We start from the raw sequence: 21704 nt of genomic DNA on the forward strand, positions 1-21704 counted from the left end.
AAGCTTATCTAGCTTTTTATTATGCTACAGCCTATGATTTTACATTTAATCTATTTTCTTACTTTGACATTCAGTTTGCATTTTATCACCTTATTTGTGTTTGAAGGAACAAAGAAAAATCACCTTTTTGCAAGGATTAAAACTTCACCTATTATTTACTTATAAACAAGTTATAGAACTGCACTATCGCAGCAAGCATTTAATCAGAAACGCAAACAATCTCTGCCTGTACATCATGTTCTGCCATACATCAAGCAGCAATCATATTTCAGCGTCATCGCATACAACCTGCAAACATCTGCTAAAGAGAGGAAAAAATAGAACAGCAACAACAACAAAAAACCCACACACCAAAAGGTTATTTGACTTGCATTCTGTGTGAATTCAAACTGGACTCAAGAATCAGCTCCCTGTTGATTAGGGATGAAAAAAAGAACAAACTTTCTTGGAAGACACTTATTTCTCCACAGACAGTAGGTGCACACTTGAGAGTTCCCTGCAGCTCTAGGATGCCAGCACAGGTAGGTAGTCACACGCATGTTCTCCGAGCTGGGTAGAGACGCTACCTACCACCTGGAAGCCATACAGCAACTGCAGTGCTTTGCACAAATAAAGCACACTGAGGCAGGGAAGATCACTTCAGGCTCACTGCCATGCAAATGAGTTTATTCAGCTTTCCAACCAGACCAGGAGAGGGTTTGGACTGGAGACAAGAGGAACACATAGGGCTGCCTGCAGCCATCCATCCAGAGTGATCTCTTAGGCTGGAGTCACTCTGTCTCGGTGTTGGGGTTCATTTGGTTCTGAAAGTTCACTAGCCTTACTTCCTGAAAGACACATTAGTCATGTAAACATCTCTGTTTCACATATATGGAAAAGAAATTTGGGAAGTTTTACAGAAAGTTTTCCACTACGAATCAGGGTAAGGTCACAAGCTGACATTCATTTGTTACCAAGGTCTCAGGAAGTTAAAAAAAAATAATTCCTCACAGGTATTAATAATTACTTGGGGTTTTTGAATCTTTTTATTTCAAACAGAGTTCTTTTCATGTGAATATTTGTGAAAAAACAATTTATTTCTTCTAACTATAACAGCTGATGTTCTCAGCACAAGTGATCTAAGACATGACCAGTTATGATCTTCAAGTGACAACACTGCCTTAACATTTCTTTATCTTTTATAACAACCTCTTGGAAGTATAAACCACAGCTGCTTTTTAAATTTTTTTTATATCTCCTACAGACATCTACTTCTAAGGATGTGAAGAGACTCAAACAGTAATCAAGAAATTATACAATGATTTCAAAGGATGCTTAAAACATTTTCCCTAGTCACAGCCTGTCCCTGTCTCCTGACTACATCTCCTCCCATTTAAAAGCTTGCCTTGCTGCTTGGAATTCCAGATTCAGGACTGATCTTTTCCAATTGCTAGTGGTGCTGAAGAATACTTAAGAAATCCAAACAGAGACTGAAATGTGTGTGTATTCTCCATGACAGTATCTCGTTCATCGAAAAAGAATAAGGAGAAAAGACTGGAGATACTCAAGAGTCTTCGCTTGAGTTCCCACAGGAGGCTCACTAATGCCCTGAATGACCTGTACAGATTTGCTGCTCTAACATCGCAGCTGCGCAGAAGAAACACATTCCCTCTCAACTTCAGATGAGGGTGCCTGGACAAAGACGATGACGTCTGTATGCCAGGACATAAGAAGAAAGCCTTCTGTGGTGTTATTTATTGTAGCAACAGGCCTTGGCAACAATTAGACTCCATGGTGATAACAACTAACCAAGCTCACAAGGAAGAGACTAGGGCATTCCTACTCCCTGGACTTGCAGCAAGGAGAAGCAGATGGTCACAGTTTCACCATGGGTTGCAATATTTCTAACAGGGTCGCTGTCACACAGCTGTCTTCTGAGGAGCTACAGAACAACCAGGAAGCCAAAAGCCAGGTAGTGACTTCTTCCAAACAGACTCTGTATAAAGTATGTTAGGAGATATCTTAGCACGCAAATGTACAAGGACATATGGATACAGATAAGTGGTTTTGCTGATGTTAATGGTAGCTCTGAACCTGTCAGGGAGCTCTTTAAGAGAAGGACTATCACTCACTCAGCTTAATACAACCTTTATTGTATTAAGGGGAAGGAGACTCACCATTTGGCCACATGCACAACCTGATTTTACAGCACCTGAAAAGTGGTTTTTCACAGTCCGTCTCACTTGCCTCATTAAAGATACAATTAGAGGCACTTATCTCCCACACCAGTGATGAATTACAACACTGCAGCAAGGCAGGTTTTGCATCAAAGAGTTATTATGAGGCAGGGGGCTTGTATATATGCAAGTATTCCAGGATATATGTGCACAGCCACTTTGTGAAGTTTGCAGAGTTGCATTGGCTCAAGCTCAAACATACAGAGAAGAGACAAGAATACATCTAGGCTCTATTCCTGCATTCTTTGGAGGTTCAAAGTTATTGTTTAGAAGGTGCACAGGTTACCACCTTACCAAGAGCTAATTTAAAACACAGTTTTAAATACCATGTTATTCCTTAAGTTTGCAAAGAAAAGTTGCAGGGCCAGTTATCATATAGAGAAAACTATAAAAATTCCAGAAATCTTTAAACACAGTTTTAAATTTCTAACCAATGATCCATATACAGAGGGCACTTAAAGTACTGAGACAATACTCCAACATAGTCAACTGAATTATGGACACAATTAGGCTTAAGGTCATTGTTTCCTTTCCAAAATGCTCCAAGAGACCTTTCCTCACCATCAACATCCACCTGTGACAGAATACAGATAAGTATCAGGAACACCTTTGTCTTCCACTCCACTCAGAACCTGCCAGTTCTTTGGGCCTATTCTAGATACCACCTTAAATGTTTAGAAGCCCAAGGAGCTCTTCTCATTTGCTTCTTCATTTTCTTGTAGACTAAAAATGACAGCATTGCTGGAACAGAGGCTGTTCCCTCACAGGATGGGGCAGCTTGGCCAACAGGCACTTCAAAGGCTGGAGCCAAACTTGAAGATGAGACCAGTGAGGGACACTCCCCTGAAGAGCTACCAGAAAGATTTACATCTTCTCAGAAAAGCAGCAATGCACAAAGCACAGGTAAACAGTAACTGAAGTTCATAGCAGCTCCACAAACTGAGACCTAGGAGCAAATAATCTTGAGAGTCTATCGCTACAGCCAACTTCTATACCCAGAAATGTTCCTGCTGCACGTGTTTAAAACCATGCAGTAGTAGCAGAAAGTATTTCCTAGCTGATGATCATGTTCTGCAGCATGGCTCAACCCTCACTACCCAAAAAGGCAGCAGGATAGATACTTGTCTTGGCAGACACCTGGAACAGACCAAGAGAACAAACTCAGCCTTGTCCCCAGGGGTAGCCCTCTCTAACTGGGATTACAGCACACTGGGAAGAACATTGTACGCAAGGACTATCGGTCTGCTGTTACGAGTCAATTTTTGCCACTGAATGGTTAATGCAATGCCCCTGACTAGCATCAGGTAGAGACAGTAAGTAAATACCATGTTATTCCTTAAGTTTGCAAAGAAAAGTTGCAGGGCCAGTTATCATATAGAGAAAACTATAAAAATTCCAGAAATCTTCATGACAATAAGCAAAGGTCTGCTAAAAAACTTAAGTGAACACTTAAACCCAAACTTCTATAATCTTAGGACACCATTGTAGTAAGACTTGCTAATGGAAAAGCAGCACAATTAAACCCGCTAATTTTGTAGTTTAACTCTTGTATTTTTCAAGTGCCATGAACAGCTTACATTTCACAAACACACTAAATGGAAAATCTACAGTGGTTGTTTACTCTTTGTAATAAACAAGGGTTGTAATAAAATATTTCAAAATTGAACACAAAAGGAATAATTACTGGTGTTTGCTATTCATTAAAGAGGCCTTAACTCCCAATGCCACAGAAGGACATGATGAAAGGATTTCATTTCAGATTGAACAGAATTATTTGCTTGCTCTGAAATAGTGTTTCATTTAATTTCAAGCTCCTTCTCCTCTCACTTGCTAAAAGATAACTTCACAGGAAATTTCTAAACAGAAAGTTTTTGGAATCATGCTTCAATCTTCTGTTTCAATACAAAAGAACCCCATACCATACCAAGATATTTCAACTACATTTCTCTCCTGAATGAACAGATTAGTAAAACCAATACAAATTCACATCGCTTGTCAACGTTGCCCACTCATCATGCTTTTATTTTTTGCCAAGATATCTTTTGCTGTATACTGGCTTCTGACATTTACGTGTTCTGACTGACAGCTGAACCCCGGTGCTTTTTGGGTGACTGGTTCAGTTATTTTAGGAGAGGTATGGAGTCAGCTTTTACCAGTGGTAGATGTTCTGTATTTTTGTTTTACAACTGAAAAATAAGCCAACATTGTCTTACTCACTCTGCTTATAAAGACTGGCAGATGTCAAATAGCTGTGATTTTGATCTGGTCCAAGCATTCTTCATACAAAAGCTCTAACTTCTGCCAATAGAGGTTGGGCAGATGGTAGAACCGTCAGCTGAGGGTTGAAAAACCTGATGGGTCTTGGCAATAAAGTTGTTCGTTGTTTATTCATGTCTAATATGTGGAAACTAAACAGCCACTCAGAAGGGTTATCAAAATAATTTTGTTTTTTGTTCTTAATTGCCGATTATAAATATATAATTAAGCACTGGAATGCTTATGATCAGTAGCAATGCTGTTACAACAAAAATCATAGACCACAAAAGCATATGAAAGTTTGGGTTCATTTAACAGAAGAGCACAGTGATCTCTACAAGATGGCTCATTAGTACACTTGTACTATCCCATCCCAGCCTGGCTTTCTCTGACCAGATCACAGAACCCTTGAGAACTTGAATTGTAAAGAGCTCCCTATGGACTCTCTTTGGGAACATGGTCAAAAATCGGCTTCACAGGCCTTCAGCACATGCTTCCATGCTTTCCCAAATGTGCCCCTCTAGGTGTAAGTGACTACAGTGAGAAACTGAACTAGGTACCTGCACTGTTTTTCAAGCCACTAAAAAGCTTACTGCAAAGTTTAAGCAGTGAAGAGAGCCTCGACCAGGCCTTCTCCACTGGATGTTCTCAGTATGTAACCTCTTGAATAAAAACTCTGGCATTGGAAATGCATCAGGAAGTTTTGTTTGAATGCCAAGTGCTCTACAAGTATTAAGTTTTAATGTTTTCATCTTTTGAAGACACACTGCTCACCAGCGAGTTCATCAGTAAATCATGGCCCTTACAGGAAACAGAGAGGCAAAAATCATCAGACATTCTTGAGGAGCTGAGGATGCAGGGAATAATCAAGAGCCAAAGTACCGCTGCCAGGACTGGAGAAGTGTATGAAAACAAGGTAAGTGACATTATACGAGGCAGGACCCCTGCTACAGCTCTGACCCTGCTGTGAGCACCCTGAGATTCAGTTTCTGCACATGCAAAGCATCCAGACATATCTCCTCTAAGAATTTGGAAGCAAGTTGTTAAACAACAGAGAACTGTGTTATGGGGTTGTTAACACAACAGAAGCTGGCAGCAGTTTTCAGTTGTTTACAGCTTCTAGGCTTGTTTCAAAAGGGGACAAAGGAGACAGTGATGGTACTAAGAACTTGCTCTTTGAAAAACTCACTGGAAGTTACATGCCACAAACTTGTTTCTCAAGTCCACAAAGCTAGAAGAAATACTGCTGTCAGGGCTTATAATTACACTTAAATTAAGACCTCAGAAATCCTAAATATTCACACACTGAGAAATCTACAATTTACATTTGATCTCAGACTAAGAAACCATTACAAAATGGATTTAAAAAAATTATAGAACTGGTATTTGAATAAGAATCTAGTGTCCATTTTCACAGAATAGTCTTGATTGGAAAGGACCTTTAAGATCATAGAGTCCAACCATTAACCTAACACTACCTAGTCAACCACTAAACAATATCCTTAAACACTTCATCTACTCATCTTTTAAATACCTCCAGGGATGGCAACTCCACCACTTCCCTGGGCAGCCTGTTCCACTGCTTGATAATCCTTTCCATGAAGCACTTTTTCCTAATATCCAATCTAAACCTCCCCTGGTGCAACTTGGGGCCGTTTCCTCTTGTCCTATCACTTGATACCTGGGAGAAGAGACTAACGCTCTCCTCACTACAACCTCCTTTCAGGTAGTTGTAGAGAGCAATAAGGTCTCCCCTGAGCCTCCTTTCTCCAAGCTAAACAACCACAGTTCCCTCAGCCACTCCTCATAAGACTTGTTCTCCAGACCCTTCACCAGCTTCATTGCCCTTCTTTGGACTCTCTCCAGCACCTCTATGTCTTTCTTGTAGTGAGGGGCCCAGAACTGCACACAGTATTCAAGGTGCGGCCTCACCAGTGCCGAGTACAGGGGGATGATCACTTCCCTAGTCCTGCTGGCCACACTATTTCTGATACAAGCCAGGATGCTGTTGGCCGCCTTGGCCACCTGGGCACACTGCTGGCTCATGTTCAGCCAGCTGTCAATCAACACCCCCAGGTCCTTTTCCACCAGGTAGCATTCTAGCCACTCTTCCCCAAGCCTGTAGCAGTGCATGGGATTGTTGTGCCCCAAGTGCAGGACCCGACACTTGGCCTTGTTGAATCTCATACAGTTGGCCTCAGCCCATCGATCCAACCTGTCGAGATCCCTCTGCAGAGCCTTCCTACCCTCCAGGAGATCAACATTCCCACCCAACTTAGTGTCATCTGCAAAGTTACTGAGGTTTCTTTTCATTCTGAATTATAACCCGGAGTTTATTTTGGCTTCTGAATTCAAGTTCATTCTTTGTTGTCAAGGACTGTGTTAAGGATCAGATGCCTCTTCCGGCTAGAGTTTCGAGTACAGACGTCAGGAGGGAGAAGGTCTTCAGGGAGTGTGTAAGAAGTTTAACATATTTGTGGATGTGTCATCCAAAGCACACTCCCACCACTGCTTGAACACAGGAACAATTCAAGCTCAAACCAAGGATGATTCTGAGTAGCTTTGTTATTTGAGGCAAGCCATTCACATATCTCTAACCTCAGCCACTTATGTTGTTGAAGATCAAACAGAAGCTTTAATAAGAAGGACTAAAGAAGCAAGTGCCACCTTACAGCCTGACCACTGGTGCTAACACATTTCCTGTTGCCAGCACTTTGGAAAATGGGGCTGGAGGGTCTCTGAGTGCAGCTTCTCCATACCCTTTACTTACTTCCCTCACACGGGTTTTTGAGTATGAGAGAATTATTCCCTCTGTGGGTAAATTTAGGTAACATACTGCAGGAAGGTTTTTGTATCTTTCCCCTTCATAAGATAGGCAAGTGTCTGTTCTTTTTTTCCTCCTGTATTAAAAAGCTGTCTGGTATTAAATTACACATACTCTTTTTATTGACAGAAACCCAGTCTGTGCTATTTCTCCTTAGGGAATTCCTATTCTCCAACAGGAGGAAGGCACCATATTTTTTTTTTGTCTCAAAAATCAGTACAGCTTTTAAAAGTGAGCCTTGTACTTTTCACTAACAAAGCCAACTTTTCCAAGTGATATTTTACATTTGAGCTGGGCCCACTGCTGGGCAACCTACAAGTGAAAACATAAATATGTCACTAGGTGTTAACTATAAGCTCTCCCTTAGCAGCAATAGAAAATTTGTCCTGTGCTACATCCTGCAAGAATAATTTATTCCATTAGAGCTCAATTCCAGATGATTACCTATGAATAGAGCGACTAAATGCACTGAACGCAGGCGCAATAGAAAAGGTTTATTACCCAGATATATTCTAAATTACAACATGCAGCTCTGGATTTTGAGCACTAACACACAGGTAAAGTCCACCTGAAATTTTCTAATTGACCAGGAATAAGCATGAATATCTTTATGCTGAATTTCAGTCCAGCACTAGCTTCAACGAAGAAATGAGCTCACAGACCTCACCACTATAAAAGACTAATACAGCCAGGCTTGAGATTATTTTTACAATAATATTGGAGACAGAGATATCCTTGCAAGAGCTTTCCCTTCCTGTGCATAGTTCTGCTCCATGTAAGTATCTGCACCCCTTAAGCCTTGGCAGCATTACCTGCCTTCTCAGGATTTCCTGACACTGCCAACACTGTCAAACAGCTATGCTAGTCTTTTGACCCTCCCTCACTTTACCCTGAACAAAGGAACTTCGAGCAGTACAAATTAAGATGCCTTGTTATACCCATTTCTAAGCATTATTGCTCTAAAGGAGCAGTACTTTTGAGAGTAACGTTTTATGGGTCTAGTGTAACAAAGCCAAGGAAGGGCCATACATGCCACAAGGTAATCCAGCCTCTACGATTTTAACAGTGGCTCTTACTGCTATTTTTCCCTCCAGTGCTTCAAAAATATTCTAGCTGATGTCAAATGTGAAAAAGTTTAATCCTCACCCCTGAAGAGTTACACTAAGCTCTTAATAAATACCCCTACTCCCAAGAAGCATCAGGAGTTGAATTATATGCAGCACTGGACAATTCAGTTTGTTAGTGCACAAGCAGCAGTAGGATAGAGTCTATCAGATATCTTTTTTCCAAGTCTACCTTTAAAGGCACTCCTCTGTGTGTGAGCTAGAGGGTAAGCAAAAGGACCACAAGCTGTGGTTTCAAACAGAGCAGTCTATAAGAATTTGATCCTTTTATCATGGGTTATAATTTACAAGGGATGCACACACGTTATTATTTTAGCGTTTCCATTGCTGTTAGCTTTCAGTGTGGGTTTCTTGAAGCTTTGAGCACTCTTGATCTCCCAAAACTGTTTAGCTCAAAGCTAAGTTCTTTTCTCAGCTTATATAGACGCAGAACAATCTGGAAAGCAACCTGCTTGCTGAATACTCTGTTTAGTTTGGACATATTGGGAAGAATTTTCCATTCATCTCTTCCTATGCAGTCCAGAGTTTATCTTGGGTAAGGAATGACATACTCAGCCATACCTTCCCACTTCGGGCTTTTGCTAGAATGGCCTTTGTCATTAGAAAGAAGAGCTTCTTCCTTTTTTCTTGTGAAAAATTCTTTTGTTTCATTTTTATGATGATTGAATATTGCTTTGTTCAGATTTTTTGTGTCATCTGCATTCAAAATGTCTCCTTTGTATATCAGTTTTCTTCCTACTGAATCATGCTCCACCTTCTTCTCACGATATGAGTCATCCTCGATACTATTTGCAGCACTTAACACTTCTGGCAGTGAGGCCTGACTTCTAGAGTTATTTATGGCAATAAAAGTCTGTGGAGCAGATAACTCACAAAACTTGTAACAGGATAGTAATTATTTCAACTGTAGGTCCTTGGTTTGGGTTTAACACTGCTTATCATACACAAAACGGCAGAATTCAGCCTCCTGGCTGATCAAATAATCACCGCATCTTTCCAGGAGTAAGTGCTACCGTCAGCAGCAGAGCTCTAGGACTGGGCTGCTCATTTGTATGCAGCAGAGGCCAGCAGTATCATGCTAAGCTCTAACAAAACCATTCTTAAATCTCTTCAGCAGCAATATAGTAACTTCCCTAAATACTTAGGGCCTCCTTACCAAATCCCTGTATCAGCTGGGTGTACAGCAACATTGCAAGCTTCACAGACCCATCACTCAGCACAAAAATGGGAATTCTCACTACAGACGACACTCATGAGCGAGCATTGAGGTTATTAGCACACCATTATTTCTAGGCTTTCATTGGTATCAGAGTCCATAACCTCCATGCACAGAAAAAAAGCAGAAGGCAAGCAGCAAAGTGTCACCCCAACATCAAAATATACTCTCCTGAAAGCTTTTAATGTCTCTACAGAGAGATGTCCTGGAAAAGACACTAAAGAAACCACCAGCTAGGCTGGAAAAAATTCAGTTTGGAAACAAGGAAGCAGGTGATTTTACAGCGAAGGACATGAAGACTTCTGCTGAAGAGAAGAAACAGGTAAGCTAATTCTGCTTTGTATTTTTCCAGTGCTTGCTCTATCACCTAAAACCCTCTACTTTTTATAAATCAAGCTAATGCAAACAGTTTATATACAACCTACTACCAAAACCTGATTAATGGCAGCGCAGTGAGTCCTATATTCCTCTCATAGATGTTGGAAATCCAAGTTTATTTTTGCTGAGAGTCTGGAAGATTATTCTAAAAATATGCATAGGAAAGGAAACTTCTGGAGCAGGTTTTGATTTTTTTCTCCCCCTATAGCAAAAGATGCATCTTCCACAGACACCAGAATAAGTTGACTAAATTCAGTGCTAAGTGGCATAACATTCTGATCACATTTGGGTACAAAGATAGGAAGAAGTGCTGCATGTGTTTGACATATCTACTTCCATCCCTCATTACAAAGCATTGCTGTTCTTGTTGGTTTGTTCTATGTTAGTGAAGAGGAACTGAACAAAATGCCATTAACACTTCACATTTTTTTCCAGCCACTGCCCACCAACTACAGGTAAACACACTGTGAAAAGGACTGCCCAAGTTTTGAAAGTCAAGGAGGTACAGACACCCCTCAGCCCTCACCTTTAGACGGTGAGCCAGTGGTACTGCTGAAGGAAGTAACTGCAGTAGAAGCCACAAACAATTATACCGAGGACTCTGCCATCGAGTCTGATACCTTACAGCTATATCAATGAAGCAATCTGGATCTAAGCTGTCTTGCAAAAATGAAGAACTCCTCTGCTCCCTGCAGCTGTCCTTTTTTTTTTTTTGGGCATAAGTAAATGATTTGTCATGGAGCACAGCTGAGTCTTGCTGCTGCTTATCTCACCTGGGAAAATGGTATCTAATCTTAATTGTTACACAATAATTGAAAGCAACAAAACAAATGAGAAGAGCCATGAAGAGGCAAATTAGTAACCAGCCAGTCGCTAAGTTCGAGCACATATACATTATCATGATTCCATCAAATTTACTTTTTAATTCTATTATTATTTTTAGCTCACTTCTTGGATGGCTCCATGAAAAGATTCCCTTTCCCTAGGGAGCAGGGAACTGGAGGTTGGAAAGGCATTGTATACACACAGGAAGGCACAAAAGTGTGCAGGGAAAAAGCTGTCACCAGCAGCGATTTGGGGCAGTAGAACATGGTGGGAACCCTAAGTGTAAGAAAAAAGACTTTTAACTTATTGTGCAGAGCAACTAGCAAAGAGTTGAGAGCTTCAGATAGTAAGGTGACAGCAGGCCCCAAGAATATCTATTCCACTTGCATTGAGCATACTAGGGAAGGACAGAACAAGTACTGAAACTACAATGGAGAAAACAACTAATGGGCTGAGATGTACAAAGCACAGGTGGGTTGTCCACATGGAAGGAGATGACTATTTCTGTTACAGAGTGGTGGGTTTGGTCAGTCTTTTGACTTTAGAATCCCCCATGCCCTGCCTCCAATGTGCACACATTTACTACAGGCAGCTCTTCCAAAAGTAAGAAGTAAAGCAATTGTGTCATTCATGCTCTCCCTGCTATTCAGCCCTACCACCCCCTTCTTGTCCATCTCTAAACATGTCCATCCCAACTTCTATTTGGACCATAGGCTCTACTCACCTCCCTCCCCCAACAATCCCACACCACATTCACCTCTGCTCCCACCCTGGCTTTTTACTTTCTTACCTTCATCTACAGATGACACATTCTTCCTTTCCACCTTCCAAGTCAAAGAAATTCACCTGCAGCACAGGACCACTCTTCTCTTAAATCACAGGCCAGGCACTACAAAACAGACAAAAAGGTAGTCCCTATTTTTACAGTCTCATGGTAGTTCTCCCTGTTATTCTCAGGAAGAAAAAAGCTTTGCTGTTTCTTCTTTCTTGCCAGACTTGTACTAAATCACTAAGGGGAGGAGCAAGAGCTCATCTCGTTTCCTGAGCAGCTGGGATCTCACCTGAGGGGCTGAATGAGTAAGGCAGCCCATCAGAAAGAGCCTGTTCTTTCAGCCCAGCTCCAGGCCTGGCCAAATTGCAGGTTTTTGTGGGGAAAAAAAAATATAGCAATAGAGAATAAAACCTCAAAATCGCTCTGTGTTGCTTGTAAAGAACAGTAGAAAAACAGGAAAAAGAGGAAAAAAACTTAGGAAACTGAGAAACTTGAATCAGCTGGTTCAAAATCATGCAACAGCCTGACAAATAGGAGAAGAAAGAGATCTGAGGGTACATTCTCACCACGCAGTTAACCCAGGCTGTTCACTGAATTTTGTCTCTTAGGTACTTCAAGCTAAGGCTACCTGCCCAGGCTTGGAAAAAAACCTGGTGTGTGTATGTGTATATATACATACAGACTGTTTCATATATATATATATACACACACACATACAGACAGACTGTTCCACCAAGTTAGAGTCTAATTTGCTTCCCCTTGCAGTGAAGTTTGTCAAGTGTTAATAGTCTTCCAGTGCCTTCCCATAGTTTCAGAAGGACAAATGACGCTCTGTCCCCAGCCAATGCCATTTCTTCCACTATTTCCTGGGTGAGGATCTTAGCTCCCTGCAGCACTAAGCCCTATAAGCCCTTGTGATACAGAGAGAAGCACAGCATCAGGGAAGTGCCTTTTTGTAATAGGACCACTCACAGGCTCCTGCCTGGCTCATCTGTGTGTCAGACGTGATTGCTAACCTCTCAAATCAACTATGCAGCAAAGACACCCTGAAAAAAGCAACAAGAAACAAGAGGGCCTTGGCAAGTGCCATTACTAATAGCAATCTATTTAGAAAAACTTCACAGAATCAAAGATTCGAGATGGAGCTGTGGCACAGTGTAGCTCAGCTGGTGGGCTGGTAAGTGATGCTGTCCGGCTTGTCCGCTTTACCTGGGGAGGGCACAGACCTGTTTCAGAAGTCAAACACTCAATTCTCCCTCCTGAGCACATCTGAGAGTTTAAGCCCAGAGCAGGTAACTTTTCCATGCCCACCTCACGGGGTGGGGTGGGTATGAAAGGTAGGTAGCCTGGTATACACTTTGGCAAGGGGTTGTTGTGTTGTCTGGCTGACCCTGTTAGACCAGTGGGAATAACGTTCTGAGTCTTTCTATGACGCTTGTTGGAAGAGGCTGAACACGGTGTACAAGAAGTGGAAAGCAATCTCAGAAAAGAAAAGCATGGATTTCTCCTTATACAACGTTCACAACAACTTTAATTATTGCCTCTGTTAGGAGGATCTGCTGAAAGCCACAATTTCATACCTTCTGGCACAGTAAGTTTCTGAGCCTTTTGCTGCAATAGAAGATACAAACTCTTGGTTGGGCACACAGTTTAAACCTTTTCTGAACTTGGAAATCATTTTAAAATAAAGATCAAATCTCTCTGTTGAGTAAACTAATGTTTATATTACTAATAAGAGAAGCAGTTAAAGCCTGCCTTACTGAATTGTGGATTTATCTGAAAACTGATCTAACTCCCATTGAAAGCCAACCATGTCTTTCCATTACCTTCAGTGGATGCTGGACTTGTCTCTTGACGCATAAGAGAATAGCTAAGCGGGGAGAACAAAGCTACATTTCTGAGCAAAGGAGAAGCCTGCTGTTTCGCTTGAGTTCAAAGGAACAGGACGTTGTGAAAATTCCTGTGTATAAAATTACACTGAGATATAGCTGACAACTGCAGGGCTCCTAGCCACGGCTAACTGCTTGCACAAAAAAAGCAGGGCAGCAAGTAGGTGCCAGGTGTCTGCTTTTAAAATGCCTTCAAGTATTTAATGTTCTCCTGTTTGATTGGTAGGTCTCTTACCAAAGACCTCGGTGCATAGTTCAGCAGTGGCCATGACCAAGCACCACTGACGTGTCACAGCCACATTTGCACTAATCCCTGTCCCTTGACAGATCTGGAAAAGGGAACAGGCAGGCAGTAGGAGCCCACAGCACCATAGCAACTGTGCAAGAGAGCACTAGTCTCCTTGTCAGCACTCATTTTGCTCTGCTAGCCATGAACAGGGGGAGGGAGACACACAAGCCTAAGCAAGGGTGACCTGAGCAAAGACACCTTTTCTCCCATGCTAGGGCAGAGATAGGAGGGGAGGCAGAAGCATCTCAGTAGGCCAGACCAGCCAGGGCTTGCTCTGCTCAGACCCTTACAACCATCACAGACCTATTTCCATAGGAGTGGTTTGCCTGAATTTGCTCCGTTAAACTTCACCAGAGGGCAGCCACATTCTGAAACTGAACTCGAACTGGCTGAGCAACTGGGTGAACAGAGCCAAACTTACGGATGTCTGAGCGTGACAAGCACCGGGATCACCAGTGCTCAGGTTATGCGCAGGCTGAAGGATTCCAAACCTTGGCATTTGGGGACTGCTTCTCATCTCTGCTCTAAATCCCTCAGATGCCTTTGTGAGAAGCAATGAGCCCTTGTCTCAGGTCGTATTGTGGGGGGAGGCATTTTGGAGCCTTCTTCTCACATGAGGAAGAAATGGTCGGGTTACAATGCTGTAACACCTAGTGAAACTCTGCTGAGCGTAGGGCTTTGCGCAATGCGCCTGCTGCTCCTGCCTCTCCCCGTCACAGGGATCTTCTTCGGGGTTTTGCTGGAGTTTCAGCATGAAATGCACCAGGTCTGTGTGCTGTCTGACGGAGGAAGCACAGGGGTAACTTGCTGGTGGCGAGCCGACGTGTGCAGGTCAGTGGCCTCACCAGGGCCCTTGGTATCTCCCCATCCCTTTTGAGTGTAAAGCCTCCAGCTGTTCCCAGGCACAGCTTCTGCATCTTCAATCCCCAGGCAGCCTCCCGCTCCTCCCGCTCCTGCGGGACGCCTCGTCTCTTGCCAGCTGGGTATAACTCACGGTCACGGCCACCCCCAGCAGACACCCCCCACCCAGACCTGCAGCAGAAGCTCTCCTCTCGGAGGCGACGGGCTCGCCCCTTCCCCCTCCGCCCCAGCAGGGTCCGCCCTGCCCCGACACGGCCCGCGGGAGAGGCTCGGTATTTATTTCTGTCCATTTTTTTCCCACGAGTTTTTGAGCAGGAAGGGAGAATACATCGCGCACACAGTATTTATGGTACTGTGCCTTTCAGCCACAGATCCCTGAGACACTGAGCTAAAAGAAGGATGTGAATAACTATTTGTTCAGCTGTCACTAGGAGGAAGAACAAGGGAAAAAAAATAGAGTTCCAAGAATACAGAAAGACAAGTTAAAGGGAAGTAAAATTTCACTTATACTATCAGTTTGCTTTTTCTCTTACTACAAAGACAACTCTACCACGTGAAGTAGTAACAGCCATCTCCCCACCAGCTTTTTCCCATACAAAACACATCTATCGAAGAACAACGCTCCATGTGATGGTGAGATGAAGAGTTCAAAGGAAGGGAAAGAAATGTTCAAAATAATCAATGGATCAGAGCCAGGCTGTGCTCTGATGGGGGTTTGCATCTGTCTGAAGGAAAAGCAGTGGCATGGATCTTGGGCTGGTGGAAGCATGCAGGGGCAGGTCCCTTTGCCTGAGGCTGACAACCATGTTTTTCCATCAAGATTGTTCTTGGGCAGGTAAGGGTGCTGCTGGAGCTCCTGGTGTGACACGGTCAGAGTTGCTCCCTTCACGAGTCTGTTTCTGCTCCCCTCACATCTGATATTGTATCTTTCTCTTGCCTTCCTCATTTTGTTCATCTGTTCCTCTGACATTGTTCTTCTCTCTGACCCAGTTTGCCTTCTCTCCAGCATGCAGGGGAGTCACTAGTCTTTATTGTCCTTGCTGCATTGCAGTTCTCTATACGTTGAAGAAGAAAAATGTTCCATTTAAAATCTTGGTCCTTGCTGCTGGACTACCAAAATTCTCCCATTTCAAGGTGGTGTGTGAACATGTGGGACAAACAGCTGCCTCACAAAGAGCAAGACACAGCTGACCACTATGCCCTACATCTCCAGGGAGAAACAAAATACACACCTAGACCAAGAGAAGCATTCTCAAATAAGCCCCTGATATTCAATAGACAGGAGTGGCTGGCAGGAACTGAGATCTCTCTGATTTTGAGGTGTTTGAGCTCGACATCCAGTTATATCTTGCATAAGTCTCTGTTGTATAAACAGCCTGTAGAGCTGAGCCAGTGTGCTGCAGCAGCTCTCGGGAGCTCTCTCTTGTGAAGCTGCATTGTTTCCTAACTTGCTCTGTGCACACTTTTAATGTTACCTGGGATTATGAAACTAAGTTTAGTCCTTAGAGCTTTGTTTAAGCATTGCTTTAGCTGCCTGCCTCTGTTGATGTACCTCAGACCAAGCCAAATTACTAAATGGTAGGGGTACAATTGTGCTACACAATGCGATGCTTTGGCATGAATTCAGGAAGCTTAATGCAAGGAATGGCCAGTAAATAATGTCTTCTGATCTCCTATATATACAGAACATTATATTTAATTACTGAGTGTAGAACTCAGGGGAAGGAGGATAATGTCAGGCTTGCCTGTGACAAGCTGTGGGATGACATGCCAAGGTTAGAGGGATGGGGTGCTAGCAAGGGCCCTCAGCCTGTTGCTCTGAGACATGCTGGCTACACTGATGCACACCTGAAGTCTTACAGAGATGAGCCAGGGGCTCCTAAGATAATATGAGGCAACAGGGAAACACCAGTGAAATACCTCAAAGGAATTAAGGGGTGTTCCTCTAAGAAGGTGACATGGCCGACAGCCCAGCTGAAGTGCCTCTGCACCAACGCACACAGCATGGACAACAAACAGGAAGAGCTGGAAGCCACCATGCTGCTAGAAAGCTACAACCTAATTGCCATTACTGAAACTTGGTGAGACAAATCCCATGACTGAAGCGCAGCTATTGATGGCTACAAGCTGTTCAGAAGGGACAGGCGAGGAAGGAGAGACAGAGGGGTTGCCCTCTACATCAAAAAAAAGGATAGAGTGTGAAGAGCTGTCTGAAGAACGGCCACAAGCAGGTTGAAAGCTTATGAGTAAGAATTAGAGACTGAGACAACAAAGGGAACCTTGTTGTTGGTGTCTACTACAGGCACCCAATCAAGGGGAGCCTATTGACAAATCCTTCTTACTCCAGCTACAGGAGGCATCGTGCTCTCAGGCTCTCGTCCTGCTGGAGGACTTCAACCACCCTGACATCTGCTGGAAAAGTAGCACAGCGAGCTGTAGGCAATCCAGGAGACTCCTGGAGTGCATTGAGGATAACTTCGTAAGCCAGGTAACAGACAGCCCTGCTAGAGGGGATGCAATACTGGACCTGACGGTCACCAACACAAGTGAGCTAATTGGTGATGTCAAGATTGGAGAGAGCCTGGGTTGCAGTGATCATGCACTGGTGGAGTTCGCAGTCCTGAGGAATATGGGTCAGGCAAAGAGTAAAGGCAGGACCTTGAATTTTAGGAAAGCAAACTTGCAGCTGTTCAAGCAGTTAGTCAACAGGACCCTCTGGGAAACTGCCTTCAGGGACAAGGGAGAAAAGCAGGGCTGGCAGATCTTTAAGAGCACTTCCCATAGGGTGCAAGATCTCCAGGTATAAGAAAGCAGGCAAGGAAGGCAAAAGACTGGCATGGCTGAGTCGAGACCTGCTGGGCAAGAACGAAATGCACAGGCAGTGGAAGCAGGGTCAGGCATCCCAGGAAAAGCACAGAGACACTGCCTGGTTGTGCAGGGATGGGGTCAGGAAGGGCAAGGAGCGGATGGAGCTGAACTTGGCAAGGGACACAAAGAATAATAAGAAAGGCTTCTACAGGTATGTCAGCCAGAAAAGGAAGGTCAAAGAAAGTGTACCCCCTGTCAAAAGCAAGACTGGCAAACTGGTAACAACGGATGAGGAGAAGGCTGAGCTATTCAACTTTTATGCTTCAGTCTTCACTGGCAACCTCTCTTCCCACACCTCTCGGGTAGATGGACCACAAGGCAGGGACTGGAGGACCAAAGTCCCTCCCACTGTAAGAGAAGATCAGGTTCATGACCACCTGAGGAACCTGAATATACATAAGTCTGTGGGACCTGATGAGATGCATCCCAGAGTCCTGAGGGAACTGGCTGATGTAGTTGCCAAGACACTCTCCATGATATTTGAAAAGTAATGGCAGTCAAGTGAAGTCCCTGGTGACTGGAAAAAGGGAAACATTGCACCCATTTTTAAACAGGGTAGAAAGGAGGACCCTGGGAACTACCAACCTGTCATCTTCACCTCTGTGCCTGGGAAGATCATGGAACAGATCCTCCTAGAAGCTATGCTAAGGCACGTGGAGGACAGGGAGATGACTCAAGACAGCCAGCATGGCTTCACCAAGGGCAAGTCCTTCCTGACTAACCTAGTGGCCTTCTACGATGGAGTAACTACATTAGTGGACAAGGGAAGAGCTACAGATGTCATCTATCTGGACTTCTGTAAGGCCTTTGACACATTCTCTCACAACATCCTTCTCCCTAAATAGGAGAGATATGGATTTGGTGGGTGGATTGTTCAGTGCATGAGGAGTTGGTTGGATGGTCACATCCAGAGGTGGTCAATGGCTCAATGTCAAGATGGAGACTGGTGACAGGTGGTGTCCCTCAGGGGTCCGTTCTGGGACCAGTACTGTTTAATATCTTCATCAGTGACACAGACGGTGGGATCAAGTGCACCCTCAGCAAGTTTGCAGATGACACTAAGCTGAGTGGTGCGGTTGACACGCCTGAGGGACACGATGCCATCCAGAGGGACCTGGACAAGCTCAAGAAGAGGGCCCCTGCGAACTGCATGAAGTTCAACAAGGCCAAGTGCAAAGTCCTGCATATGGGTCAGGGCAATCTCAAGCACAAATACAGGCTGGGTGGAGAATGGATTGAGAGCAACCCTGAGGAGAAGGACTTGGGGGTGATGGTTGATGAGAAGCTTAACATGAGCTGGCAATGTGCGCTTGCAGCCCAGAAAGCCAACCGTATCTTGGGCTGCATCAAAAGAAGCGTGGCCAACAAGTCGAAGGAGGTGATTCAGCCCCTCTACTCTGCTCTCATGAGACCCCACCTGTAGTATTGTGTCCAGCTCTGGGGCTCCCAACATAAGAAGGACATGGAGCTGTTGGAGCGAGTCCAGAGGAGGGCCATGAAGATGATCAGAGGGCTGGAGCACCTCTCTTATGAGGGCAGGCTGAGAGAGCTGGGGTTGTTCAGCCTGGCGAAGAGAAGGCTCTGGGGAGACCTTATTGTGGCCTTTCAATACTTAAAGGGGGCTTATATGAAAGATGGGGACAAACTTTTTAGCAGGGCCTGTTGCGATAGGACAAGGGGTAATAGTTTTGAACTAAAAGAGGGGAGATTTAGACTAGATATAAGGAAGATTTTTTTTTTACAGTGAGGGTGGTGACACACTGGAACAGGTTGCCCAGAGAGGTGGTAGATGCCCCATCCCTGGAAACATTCAAGGTCAGGTCGGACGGGGCTCTGAGCAACCTGATCTAGTTGAAGATGTCCCTGCTCATTGCAGGGAGGGTTGGACTAGGGGATTAGATGACCTTTAAAGGTCCCTTCCAACGCAAACTATTCTATGATTCTATGATCCTATACTAAAGGTACAGAGGGATCTTAAATGAAAAAACTGAATCCGGGGCCTTCAACCTCCCTTAGTTTTTCTACATTAATTTTACATTTTAAAACAACTCGGCTGCTTTTCAGCTGCTGTCAGAAGTGCTGGTTTCCTTTGAGGAGCCAATAAGTTCTTATTTTGTCAAGAGAAACCATAATCTCTCTTCCCAGCACAGGATCAGCAAGTACGGAAAAGAGACTTCAGTGACTGTATAAGCAACTACTGAAGAAATCCCAATGGGCAGAAGACTCCCAGGTCTTAATGCGCAAGGGAAAGTTTGGGGGCAGAGGGCACAGGGAGAGGGCAGGATTAATGAGGAGGGAGGGCTGGATACTGGGATGCTTTAGGATAGAAAAGTCTTTACTGTGCAGCCCCTCCCAGAATGGGAATAACATAAATATTTCCCTCCTCCTTTAAAAAAAAAAACAAAAAACCCCCCAAAAAACCCATGAAGCATTTGATAAAAACAAAGAGCCAACTTATATAAAGCAAGACCAGTAGCAATCACACACAGCAGGGACTCAGTTTAACACAGTGAATTCCCTCTCTTTTCCTGCCATCTTGCAGATTAGGAAGGCACAGGATAGAGAGATCTTGTCAGGTGTATTAACAGAGCTCTCCTGCCAAGATATCAAGATATCGTACATAAGCTCCGGTCACAGCCTCTCCTTACCGTGAAGCAGCCAGCTCTGGAGATGCGTCTCCAGCTGATAGACACTATCTTGAGGAGGGTGAGGACAGAGCAGAATTAGAATGTCCTACCCAGGTGTGTGACCCCTGTCTGCCCTCACTCACAGCTACCCCATTAACTCTTCTGCCTGGGACTTTATTCGGTGGACTGATTTGTTCTGAAATAAAGACCTGACTGATACATAAACAGCAGAATAGACCTGACCTCTACCAGCACTTTCCCACTCCTCTGGTATTCTGTTTTCTTTTGTTCCTTCTGGGTTTTGTGTTTAACAGGCTATCTCTTATTTTTAATATTTGAACATCTCTGGGAGGTGCTAGATCCATTCTCCTTCTCTGGTAGCTTTAGCATACAAAGCATTTTGTTTTGGAGGAGAGGAAAGTAGGAGAAAGAAAATGAGTAAGGTAAACATAAACAAATTCAGAAACAGATTTACAAAGCACAGGGAAAATTTTCCTGACATGAGAGTATTTAGCATGCCATGGCAATATGTAGTGCCTGGCTACTAGAGTATGCTGATATGACTGCTCCCATTATTTTGAGCCTATTTATATTCTGGAAGATACTAAAGCCAGCTAGTGATATGGAAGCTGATGATTATTGGCAATGGCATCTCTGAGAGCTGCTTAGACTAGAGTCCTACTTAAAAGTCAAATGAATAAGATCCAGCTGCAGAATTGTAAACTGTAGAAAGTCCTGCTAGACATTAAAAACTTCCTTATGAAGCTCTACCCTCACCTAGCTGTGGGAGCCATTACCTTTCCTGTTACACTCCCTGGATGCATAGAGCTAGAAATATGAGCTATTACAGTTGGAGTTACAGAGCCAAAGCTCTCAGGCTAGAACCACAAGGGATCAAAATTCTCAGTAACACACTGTGTTACACGGTGACTTCCTCTACAGTGGGAAATTAAACACGCCTTGGGTCAAGTGGTATGGAAAGCCAACATCCATCCTATTAAAGGGTCCTTGATCCAGAGTATCTTCTGAATTGTGCCTGGGAGCTGCCTGGGAAAGTGCTAGCTGCCCAGTGTAATGGCTGCCAGAGGCTGTTCTGACAATTGAACTTATGACAATTTATCTTATATTCGGAAATCTTCCTTGACACTGTTTAAATTACTAGAGTGGTCACAGTCTGTCTGGAACAACGTTTTCCTCACTTTTCTGACCAGTGTAATATTCCATCTTCTATCGTCTGTATTATGTGCCTTTGAGTACACTGCCAAAATACTTAATTATCCCATGATTTCACACTTACCTGGCAGAAATGAGCTATTTTAGTTAATAAACAGTCATATTAAATACAAAATTCATTAAACTGGACACAGTCTGCTTGACACAAATACTGTGTTTTTATCACAATGGCTCTAGTGATCGATAAATCTCATGCTTTACGTGTTCCTTTTCCTGTAAGAGTTCCTGGAAGATCACCCCTTTGCAAAGGCAGTTCAGCCATTCTTTGGGAACACTTGTTCACTACAGCAGGTTGACAGGCAAAAAAAGAGAGGCCAGTAAAAGAG

The 21704-nt window shown here is 43.7% G+C and overlaps 2 protein-coding genes across 7 annotated transcripts in view; one reads left to right on the forward strand and one right to left on the reverse strand.

Annotated features, from left to right (window-relative positions):
• Positions 1 to 21704, reverse strand: part of ATXN1 (ataxin 1) — a 377565-nt gene that overhangs the window by 336069 nt on the left and 19792 nt on the right. For all 6 annotated transcript variants that reach the window (XM_068397238.1, XM_068397241.1, XM_068397236.1 and 3 more), the window contains one exon: positions 11630 to 11728. The gene's annotated coding sequence lies outside the window, so the exon portion shown is untranslated. The remainder of the gene's footprint in view (positions 1 to 11629; positions 11729 to 21704) is intronic.
• STMND1 (stathmin domain containing 1) lies at positions 1868 to 10653 on the forward strand. Its single transcript, XM_068396460.1, has 5 exons — positions 1868 to 1951; positions 2939 to 3119; positions 5234 to 5388; positions 9833 to 9958; positions 10489 to 10653. The coding sequence occupies exons 1-5, from the start codon at positions 1868 to 1870 to the stop codon at positions 10651 to 10653; spliced, it is 711 nt and encodes a 236-aa protein (XP_068252561.1).

The sequence above is a fragment of the Nyctibius grandis genome, chromosome 3 (assembly GCF_013368605.1).
Source record: "Nyctibius grandis isolate bNycGra1 chromosome 3, bNycGra1.pri, whole genome shotgun sequence".
Lineage (NCBI taxonomy): Eukaryota > Metazoa > Chordata > Aves > Nyctibiiformes > Nyctibiidae > Nyctibius > Nyctibius grandis.